At 39.1% G+C, this 11,921-nt stretch overlaps 1 protein-coding gene across 1 annotated transcript in view; it reads right to left on the reverse strand.

Annotated features, from left to right (window-relative positions):
- The window catches only part of HECTD4 (HECT domain E3 ubiquitin protein ligase 4), a gene marked incomplete at its 5' end in the record, with an annotated part of 75,712 nt that extends 64,136 nt beyond the window's left edge, over positions 1–11,576 (reverse strand). The window contains one exon of the mRNA XM_082491434.1: positions 11,406–11,576. Coding sequence (XP_082347560.1) covers positions 11,406–11,576 — 171 coding nt within the window. The remainder of the gene's footprint in view (positions 1–11,405) is intronic.
- Positions 11,577–11,921: the final 345 nt, after the last annotated feature.

Below are 11,921 nucleotides of genomic sequence, written 5' to 3' on the forward strand. Positions count from 1 at the left end.
GAAATAGTATCTTTAATTTTAAAGACTCACCTCCCCTGGAGCTTTTTTTTTTTTTGTGTGTGTAATTGAGGCAATTTTGCTAAGAACTTCAAAAGGACTGAGGGGGTGGAGGGTCCCCGGGGCTGAGTTTAGAGCCCTTCTATGGAAATTAATAGGTGAACAATATTTTGTATTAGGAATGTATACGTTCTAGTTTTAGAGCTTTTCAAACAAACAAATCAGTTCTCTGAAATGAACCAAGAGTTTTGTTATATGCTCTCCCTCCCATTTTCTCCCTTATCAATTTTATCATATCGCACTTAACTACACCTTTCTCAAAATATTTCCAGTTGCTGCCACAATTTAAAACCTAAAAGTCTCATCATCATCATTTCAGACAGAAGAAAGAGGTCTTTTTGGCACTTCTAAGTAAAATTGGAGACAGAGCTGGAACAACAGAAAACAAGTAAACCATGACGGAAAGAAACGTATTTATGGGTTCATACCAGCCTGGTACTTGAAAGAACTCAGAATTTAAAGTCATTTACAGACAGCTTTTCTCCCTACAGCATGCAACAGTTGAGATCCGCAAAGTCAATTAAGCTATGACAACCCCAAGGAAATCAATAATCCAGACATTTTCTGATACTTCAGATACAGTGTCCAAAGGGCTTCTCCCTGCACGCCACACTGCCTCATCTCATCCACCCTCAAACATGCTCTTTTTGGCCCATCTTTATGCCGTAAAGCTCTTCTTCCCTCATTTGCTAAAAAACAAAAAAAAAAAAAAAGGGAAGGAGAATGTGAGAGATTAAGAGATGCAATGGGTAATTTTACACAGGGTTGTGATTTTTTTTATTTTTTAATTGTAGGCAGTAGTCACACAGAATATGAAATAGATGTTTATATCTAATTGTAGAATTTTGAACAGCTCAATAAAAACACTCCAGGACAAATCACATCTGCCATTTCTACAAACACCATTACTAAAGTCAGTGAAACAGCTTTCAGTAGAACACTTATCATTAGAGTCATGAAAAGTTCACTTTAAAGTAATTCACATCATAATTACACTTGAATAGATGTTAGTATTGAGCTCCTTAAAACTCAACAATCTCATATAATTAATTTCTTCAAAGAGATTAAGAATATTAATCCCTAAACCATATATTACACATTTAAAATAACTACCTCATATTAATTTGTGTGTTCTATTGTCTCCAAAATAAGTTTAATTGTCTTCTATTACAGATGCAATCTAAAACTTTCTAAACCGGTTTGCTTTTGACTTTCTTGAACTAAACTAAATACATGATGGATCCTCATCTAAGCGATAACAAACTGCAGAAATGGAGGAAAAAGAGAATTAATGTTTTCATCTTGAGAGTTAAATGCTGAGTAAAATAGGTCTACAGTCTTTGGCTATGCTAATAACAAAGATACCACAAAAGACAAATTGTGGTATGCTTAGCTGGCTTTCCCTTTTAGATTACACTTCCATGGGGTCAGGGGGAGCTGCTTATAGTCTTCTCCCCTTCCCACAGACATAGCAGAACCCTGCAATCCATGCCAGGTAATATTTCAAAACATTGCACCCACCTAAATTGTAAGTATACCACTATGTTAATTCACAAACCTTGTACAACCTCATGTGGACTTTAAAGCATATCTGTACCCACTGTATAATAACAAGCAGAAGGTTTAAATATTCAAACACATGTGAATTGCTTTATTTCAGCCATATTGTATAACCAAATTGTTGCAGAAAGGTCCATGTTTTGGATATAACTTAACATTGCAAATTTTGTCACTCATTAGGGTCCAACTGAAGGTACACTTATGAAAACTAGTCACACTGTGTTTCATGCTCTTGTTCCTCAGGTCCCACAGTTTAGCAGAAAGATGGATTGTTTGGTTTTGATATCGCTCTACATCTGAGTCTGTCTTGTGTAAATCAAGACAAGAGGTCAGTGTCAAACATTTGCAAATATGCTGATGAAAAGCCTTTCCCTACTGAAGTTTTATTTCCTCACTGATCGCACAGTTTATAATTTGCTTTATAAGCATAGTATGGTGTGTCTGGAACTGTTAAGTGTTTTGCTTTGGTCTTTCATAAAGGAAATATGCACTAATTTAGGTTAACAATATATGAAGCATACTAGATTCAACCCATTCAGAAGACAGTTCCAGAACAGGACTTACAGATTTTTGAGAATAAAGCAATTTACATCATCTAGTTTTCATGCACAGCTTATGGAACCAGTGAAAAAACTTAACCATCAACGTCATCTGAAGGTCTAAGTAGGCATTTGCACTTTCAGGAAAATAAAAGGATATTAGGAGAAAGGTTTAAGGTCATCTACAGGAGTCTTCAGAAAATTTTGTTGAAGTCTCTTTTCCTCAAAAGACATTTTACTGACTAGAGGTGAGTACTTGGAGCCAACTCCAAAAAAGGAGCTTCAAGACCAAATTTTCACAGTGACTGGCTGTGACAAACAACTTGGGAGCTTTCGGGGTTCAGATACGCTCTTAAGTTCTTGCAGCGCACCAGGGAACCATTCTGGTTCTCACTGCTTAGCAAAACACACCTCCTTCTAACCCAACACTAATGACAGAGCTTCACTTGGTCCATCTCACTTATACTGCATCGCTTTGGATAGACTGAAGACTTCACAAAGGAATCGCAGCCCTTGCCAAGGTTTCCTCAGCACATTGACCACAGTTTTATCCTATCTTCAGGCAAAGCTTATTATCTTGAGGTTATCTGAAGTCAAAGCAGGTTAAAATAAAATGCAAGAAAAACCGCCACCATATTTATTCACAAATTCTGAAATAGACAGTACAACTACCAATGTTTATAAAAGACACAGGTGAAGAAAGGAAATAGAAAATCTCTGCTAAAATGGCTTGTACTAAGATTGAATCAGAAGGGTCTTCCCCATCCCTTACCCAGCTGATTTACCGCAGACCTCCCTGGCGTATTGCTGTCAGAGGCTCTCATTCTGAAAACTTCTTACCTAAGGCTGCACCCACTAAAGAGGGTTTCCCCAGGCTATAAAAGCTGGTGTACTCTGCCAAATCTCCCCTTTTAAATCCCCCAGCAAAATTTAATCCTCCCCCAAATTAGTTTATTCTCTTCCTATCCAGAGGATCCGACCAGTCTCTTTGTTAAAATCAGCAGATTCATTTCCCTGCAGATGCACGTGTCTGTTACTCAAGTCGTCCCCTCCAACACTTCAATGAACAGAACTATTCCTCATTCAGCAAGAGGTACAATTCCCTTTCCCCCTGCCTCCTTGATGCCTCTGTATACCTGAGTTTGAACTCTGATTTAGGACTGGTTTCCAGCATCCTTTTGTCAGTGGTATTTGGGCACCTTGCCTGGACGTTTACCTATACAACACTTGGGGAGATCTTTGAAGCAGACAACCAAAAGTTAGCACATCACAAGCAGTCACCTGAATGGGTAAGTAATCAATCACTTGACAACACCAGTCATTTTTAACGAACAAGGCTTAAACAGAATCTAAGAGGATGAAAGGGATGTAACAATGACATTGCTTTGCCATAAAACAAGTTACTCGAGTATCTACTTACATCTCAAAAGACAACCTCTAACAGAAATAGCTTGATGGTGTTACTGCCAAGCTGCTAAAAACACAAACATATGCTTAAAGGAATACTCAACAAAATCTGAATGTAGAGATTACATTCAGAATTAGCAAAAGATAACTAGCCAAGCTACAAAAATAATGCAGATTAATATCCTTTGAAAATGAGAACATGAAAAAGATGCTCAGTAGCAGTTAAAATAACAGTCATTTTATAAAGACAAGCCTAGAGAGAATCAAGAAAAAATGTAAAGACCATCTACCTTATGTACATTGGTAGTGTTAAAGCAGTCCTTTTTCTGTTTTTAGATAAGACATATTAACATTTTCTTTAGGAACAATCAATAGTATTAACAAAAAAACCCTCAAACCTCTATAATAGAATCATAAAGTTTTAAAGAATAACCTCTAATGAACCAAAAAAATGCAGCATCATTGCAAAAAAGTGCAATTCTAACATAACAAAGTAATTCTATTATAATTTATAGTGTCACAAAGACACTAGAACTAGGGGAAGAAATAAAACATCACTTTTTAAGAAGATTTTTTTCTATATCTGATTTAGTAAGTAGGGTAAGCATCACACTGACATTTTTTTGCAAATGAGAAACCTGCTCTTCAGTCACTTTGAAATTACAGCTCATACACTGCGACTGCGATCATTACCTATTTTCCAAGTTTGTCTACTTCTAGTTCACAAAGACTGCCTTTGAAAAGTTTTTATTTTTAAAGTCTCACACTTAACAGCCTGAAGTTACATATAATTAAAAACTGTGTCAGTAAAAAGTTGAATTGTCACTATTTTAATTTTGCAGTATCTTGTCCTTAAATATTATTTCTTTGTTTAATATTTTAAATCAACTTTAATAAATATTTTAAATAGAAAATGGTTAATCCAAAGTTCAATCACTCTAATTGGTCACTGACATCTTCAACATTGAGAGGCATGACAGGTATCTAATTTTAAATCATCAGCTATGGGGAGGATGTCATCTTTCCTGCTGTATGCAATTTTTGTCCTACTACATGACCTTAACCAGATATTGCTTAAGTGGAAGAAGTATTTTTTGCCAGTACCACTCTAGAAAGTCATCACTGGCATTCACGATTATTAGGGTAAAGTGTTTCTCCATTGATAGTAAATACCAGACGCACTACAATTAAGACACACTAACCTAAATGAAGAGTTTTAGCCTGAGGTTTTATGACCACATTAAATAAATTTAGAAGTGAGCTGCCACTAAAAGGCAGCTTTCTCCTCTGGATAAAATTCCCATCCCCTCGTCCTCTCCCTGGTGCTGGTAATAGGGCCTGGGGTTGTGGTGTGGGGCTTTTTGTTTGGTTGATTTTTTTGGTTGGTTGGTTGGTTGGTTTGGGGTGGTTGTTTTTTTTAAGCTAAATTTTTGGTTTAGACCAGTTCCCTGGTGTAGAACAGCAGGTACAATAGAAAGAAGTAGAATGGAAAAGAAAGTAGAAAACACATGGCCAATGACAGACATGGGCAAGGACTTTTTGCAATAGCTCTCCCAGCACACCAACTTAAACAGTCCTGGGCTGAATATGCTGGTTTCATTGATCACTTTCAATTCTTCTACATAGGGAATTGGTGAGCAATGAAGCTGTTCAAGGGTGTATTTTTTCCCTGAAGTTACATATTGCAAGTGAAAGCTTTAAAATCTCAAAAACAGCCTTTAATTCTTTCTGTACACAATTAAATTGGCTGAACTTCACATATAAAGAAAACAACTTCTTGAAGATGGTGGTACATTTACCAGTATCAATTAAATGTGTAATACCCCCCTAAGTATTAAGTATTATTCCCATCTCACAGGAAAGAACAAACTACACAGAAAACTAGAAACAACCTCAAAATCGTAAGATATATTTAACAGCAGCATGAAAAAAAATTTAACTATGTTACTTTCAACACCGCATTACAGTTGTAAGGTCACTCCTCTTGTAACACAGTATTAATGTATAGCGAACACCATTTGTTTACTCGGTTCTTGTATCTCTAGAAATACAAATAGAATAATGTAAAAAAGACTGAATTACAAGATCTACAGATTATTCTATAAGAGAAATACCAGAATTGACAGCTTTAAGGTACCCTGAGAATTGAAATACACATCAAAATTTAAACCGTTCCTATAAACATTGTACACATACTCCCTAGTCCTCCACTTTCTGTCGCTCTGCTGGGTAATAACATTTCTGCTTACGGCAATTTCTGAAGACACACAGTAGGAAGCTGTCTTTGTGCAAACACTGCCTTGATTTCTTTTAAAACATTTTTCTAAACCCTCTATAAGGCTTTTTGTTTGATACGCCCATGTGTTTGTAAAATATATAAATATGTGCAAACATTTTCTTCCTGATGTTTTAGATATTGAAATTTTATAGGTTCTTAGAAGCTGCTGCATACTTTACATTATGCTTTTAGCGTTGCAGTTGAACACTACAAGTTTCAAGATTGTTCTGATTTTGTCCTCTCCAAGAAATTTTAACCATATCACCTTGTTCAAAGCCTCAACTGATTCATAAACCTGTATATAGCAGCACAGCTTTTAACAGCTCAGCTAAAAGCATGAACTATTTTCCGTTGTGAAAGCATTAGAAACCTAATTACTTGCTCAGAAACCCATATCTTTTACTGCACACACACTACTGTACCAAATAATTTTTTTGTAACTACAGATTTACCAAATAACCTCGATATCTGAGATGAATTACAGATACAGGCAAGCTGTAAACACACACCAAAAAATGCTATAAAATGAAGTCTTATTTCTTTGTTTGTTCATTTGTTTATTAAAATATCTCTCTGGCTGTAGTGGATGAAAATGTCTGTGAAAGGTAAAGAAAAATCTTTGCCATTTAAACATCTGAAAGTGCAGATCAATGAGCTAATCAGCTGCAACTGATAATAAGAACTATATTTGGGAAACATGTTTGCAAAATCATCCTTTACAGGAAGTTTTCTAGTATTTCTCTACTAGGATAACTAAAATATGACTTTTAAAATAAAAAGTGAAGAGGCATGCTAGTCCATGTTATAGAAATTTAATAAATTCAAACAAGTTATTTTATGACAACTGATAACAACAGTAACTCTGCTGGAGATTAAATCATACAATATTGGTGGTTTACACAGATTATCTAGTGAAAGGGAACTTAAAAGGAAAGCAATCAAGATTTCAGAGTCCTCTCAGAAGGCAAGAAGGAGACTTGCAGTAATGCCTGAAAGAATTCCATCAACTCCTGTGCAAAAGTAACAGCCAAGGCTCACGTTTGTAAGGTTATCTTCCTACGCAGAATTAACTTCAAGAACTAGCTTCACCTGGTGTTACTCTGAAAGCTAGAAACACTCTCAAAGAGGAACACTGGAGTATTAGAAGCGGAAAGGGATGCAAAAGGAAGGACTAGGAAGGTTCCGAGCCTGATATACATGCCTGGATCAGCAGTTCCCAAGCTAGAGGTCGTAACCCCAAGAGGGGTCATCCACTTAGTAAAAAGTCAATTGTTTATGCTGGCATTAGGGATTTTTATCTTGACAGAGGTGAACCTTGTAGATGGAAGTAAGGTCACAACCAGAAAGATTTGGGAAGCGCTGACCTAGATAATTAGAGAGAAGTACTCTCTCCTTCAGCAATCAGGGACAAGCGACAAAACATTTTTGCTAGTCTGTGAGGAAAATGGGTGAAAACTTCAAGTTTAGCAGATACCTTCAAGTCTCAACCATTTTGACAGAAAACACAAGTTAGTCACAGGGTTGCCACATCCTGTTAAAACAGCACTGGACTTCAGTTGTTCAACTTCTCCCTAGAGGGCTAGCCCAGACCATACTGCGGGGAAGAGGAAAGGACATCACTATTATTTTTTTTTTTAATTTTTTTTTTTTTCCAGTGGTACCTTGTACTCTGTCCTACAGTAACAGAGCTTGACAACAATCAACGTATCAGATGAGGACAGATATATACACGATCCAGACAGCTATGGAGGTAGAAGCTATGCTTTTAGCTTCATGTTAAAAATATATTAAAGAAAAAAAAAATAATAATTCAGGTATTCGGAACTTTTCCAGACTCTGCAGGAGAGCAGCAAGAACAGATATCCAAATGACTATTATCTCTGTTAGGCTGTTATGTAAAACATAGAGTGCTTATGAGTTAAGTGGAGTGACACATAAGGTTGCTCTACTTTATACTGTGACTACATATCGAAGATTTGTCTTTCTTCCCACTTATTTCCTTGTGGAAAAAATAACTGAGCCTATCGCTAGCTAGCTGAAAAAATGCCAATGCTGCAAATTTAAAACTAATGAAAATACCAGATGCAAATTTGAAGATCAGAAAGAAGGCCTCTTCAAATGGAAGGATTACAAGGGTAACGTATGTCAACCAAACTAAACTGCCTAGAAACAGGTGAATGTTTTTTTGCCATCAGATGGCTATGTTGTAGTCGATGTGAACAACCACTGTTCAGTAGTGTCCTCCTTATTACGGTACCAAGGGTTAACACATCAATTTATATTGCTGGTACTCTCATAAGCCTCAACATGTTGACTCTGGCATACCAGCAGATTAAATGTGGTTTGAGGGACTTCTACCTTCAGACATACCTCTTGTCCCGCTCCCAGGGGTTATTGTCTCTGTGAAAGATGTTTGATAGGGAGGATTCTGGAAGTGCTGCAGTTTCCATCAGGGCACATTAAAGAACAGCTCATCTTCCGTTAAGCTGTCCCTCCTGTGCAGGCATTGACAGCCAGGGCAGAGTCCAGACAAAACGTCATGGCAACATCTTCAGTTCTTAGTCACATAAGGTTGTCTCCAAGAAGCAGAAGACTTTGCACTTTGAAAGTTACTTCTCCGTATGAAAGGCTTTAAAATAAGGGTGCAAAGGCTTGCATAATTGCTAACTAATCTAGGTCTCTTTTGACTAGAAGATTTTATTGGGAAACCCATACCAGGAGCAGCTTTTATATGCACATCATTACAAAATTAGTAATACATATTCTTTGGAAATATGCTGATAGACAGTCTAAGAAGTGGGCATACCTCATTTACATCCCATAAAAAATAAAAATAAAACAACCCCCCCCAACACTCTTTAAACCTATAGGTACTCCTAAAAATGTTATCTTCACAGGAAAGAGAATGTTAACACTTTTGTAACCTACCATTAAGGAAAAAAAAAAAAAAGTATACATACACACAAATATATAAAAAATATGTAAAAGTTGTATGGGAGTCAAAAGAACAAAATAATAGATTTCCATAAGCCTTTCTTGGGATAATACCACTACCGTAATATTTTTTTCCTCTGCTTTTCTTTTTATAAATAGACAAAACCTTTGAACAGAAGGACAAAAGAAACACATCCAAATACATTGAAATTATTCGCCAATAAGCTCTTTAAAGGGATATTTAAGCAAAACAGACCAGAATGATACTTCCCCCCCCCAATCCATTTAAGTATATTTTATTTTTTAATTAAGCATGTCATATGAGACATTCAGTCAGGGTTCTGACCACAACTGATGAAGCACAAGAAGTATATTAAAGAAGTTTACCAATCAAAGCAGCAGCTGCAGCATCTCCTACCCTTGTCCAATAACACATCCCAAGAGATTTCTATTTGGACCATATTCAAATATATTTATTACATTGCAAGTAGTAGAAAGAGTGCAAATGAGCTTTTCAGTGTATTAGTCGATTGCATGGCCATACTTCAATAAGATGCATGCACCTATTTCCACAAAATGGCTCCTCAAAGCCATTCCAGTTTACCAAGGTAGCCCTTTATTTAAAAAAAAGCAACTTTAAAAAAATAAAAGACAGAAAAGTTATGAGCTAAATAATTTACATTTATACCACTTGAAAATTAACTTTTTTTTAACCCTCTCCCCTCAATACCAAAAACTATAAAACACTTTACAAACAATATCTGAAAATTGTCACTTGTGGTCATCAATTCTTTCAGTGGAAGGAAATGAGACGTTGCAATATTCTGCAACTTAAGACTATAAATCAAAATAAACGCCATAGCAAAAAGTCTTATTTATTTATTTATTTTAATGTTTCATAGTGCAAACATGTACAACAGAAGAAAATCTCTGGAACAGGAAAAATTATGTGAATCAGTGGCACTAGATTGCCGAAACACTGATTATAAGTGTCATGAAGGACAAGACACAGTAACACTAATTCCATCCCTCTCTCTTCCAAACAATTGTACTTTCATAGACTTTCCTAGCACCAACAAAAAATTCTCCAGAGCTAAACTGTTTGTCAAGTGAAGCTCTGTGTCAAGTTTCATGCTGGAACATACTTCTGGTCTAGCTTGCAAGATCTTAAAAATAAGGTTTGGGTTTTGATTTTTTTTTTTTTGAAGGATATCCTCCTTTATTATGATATAACACAAATAATGCTGTGGGAGCATGTATTTTTTTAACACAGTTATTAGACTCAATGCTGCTTCTAAAACTATGTAATAGAATCAAAATATTCTCTTGAATACAAGCTGCACTGAATGCCAGACTGGACTCTGATCACAAGGTAGAATCAATCCATGTTTATACACATAAAGACAAGTCATCCACCTTAAGAAGTCTTTCTTTTCCTGTCCATGTGATATTCGCCAACATCCATTTCATAGGAGCAGCTAATATTCCCATCCTGATCCCCAGTGCCACATCACACAGAAAAGAAAATGCACATTCAGCAAAAAAAAAAATCTTTCCTTAGATCAGGCGATGGGAAGTTTTCATAAACACCATAAAGACTTCACATCACTAGGCGAACAATGATGTTGTCAGAACTGCAAGTCTGGCTCATGGGTTCTTCTTAGCAACACTCCAGTTAGCTGCCAAAGCCTCACTAAAGGGTTTTGCGGCCTAAATGCTTGTGACCTAACATAGCCCACAGATAAAGCTCCTGCTGAACCATCCCCTCTCAGCTCACACCACTCAGCTCCTCTGACAAAGACCCTGTGTCATTGCAAGCCACATTGCTGGAGAAGAGGGCGGGGTGAAAGAAGAGAAGGGAGGCACACAGGGAAAAAAAAAAAAAAATGCAGTCTACAAAATAGATGCAACCTACAATCCGTGACATTCAGTCCTTCACCATCTCCTCATAAGACAAAACATCCGTACCATCTGCCTGCAGCCAACCCCACCAGCAGTTCTGAGAAGGTAAAAAGCTGGAATGAAAAGTCTCAGCTGCCCTCCTGGCTCTTTAATAACGATCGCTGCCCACAGCCTAAATACAACACCCGGACACCCCAGTACCACGAGCATCTTATTGTAAGGCTGATTAATTATAAGCCAGCTAAAAGTAACAGCAAAAAGATACAAAGCCATAAATGAAAATAAATGAGTCAAAGGCCACTCTGAAATACACGAGCATGGTTCAGATTTCCTAACGCTACTGATTCAAAACAAGGAGGTAGCACCGATACTTCACCCTCCATCTTCATTAGCGCCTCACCACCCCCCGGCCCGGCTCCACTTTCATCATTATTTGAAATAAACTAGATTGACTTAAAACAAATAGATTGCCTCAATACCAGTTGGCTCCATACTCCAAATCCTTCACCTTGCATCCGCATCCACCATTCTCTATCCCGGCCCCCCCCCCCCCAGTCATTCTCCCTGCACCCCCCCGCCCCCATAAAACCATTCCCCTCATCCTCCTCGCCTAAGGCCCCACTGCCACTGTCCCCCCCTCCCCCGAGGGCACCCCCCTCACCACCCCCTCGCCCCTACCCCCGTCCCTTCCCTCAGCTCGGAGGGGGGGGGCGGCGGGCCCGGCTCACCTCCAGCTCGGTGTCACCGGGCTCGGCCACCCCAATGATCTCGCTGGGCAGCTCGGCCAGGTCGGTGACCCGGATCAGCCCGTCGTGCAGGAAGATGGTCTCCTCCTTCACCGACAGCCACTGGGCCGAGTCGGTGGCCGCCGCCGCCGAGGCGCCCGCCGGGGACCCCATGGCGCGGAGGGCGGGGGGGCTCCGCAGGGCTGAGGCGAGGCGGGTCCCGTTACCCCCCCATGGCGGGGGCAGGGCGGGGGCAGGGGGGTCCCCAGCGGCCTGGGTGCCGGACAGCCGAAGCGCGGTGGGGAGCAGCGAGGAACGGCGCGTTGCCACCGCGGCGCCGGCGGAGCGGGAACCTCCGGGAGCCGCCGTGCCCGCCCACAGCCACCACGTCCCCGCTCCCTCCTCACACACACAGGTGACAGCGCGACGCCATGTTGGGGGCTGAGGCGGGCCCGGCATGCACCGCGCGAGGAACAATACACCCTCCCCCCCCTCCCAGCCCCGCGGGGCCCCGCCCCC

This window comes from Vanellus vanellus (genome assembly GCF_965231255.1).
Source record: "Vanellus vanellus genome assembly, chromosome: 16".
NCBI classification, from domain to species: domain Eukaryota; kingdom Metazoa; phylum Chordata; class Aves; order Charadriiformes; family Charadriidae; genus Vanellus; species Vanellus vanellus.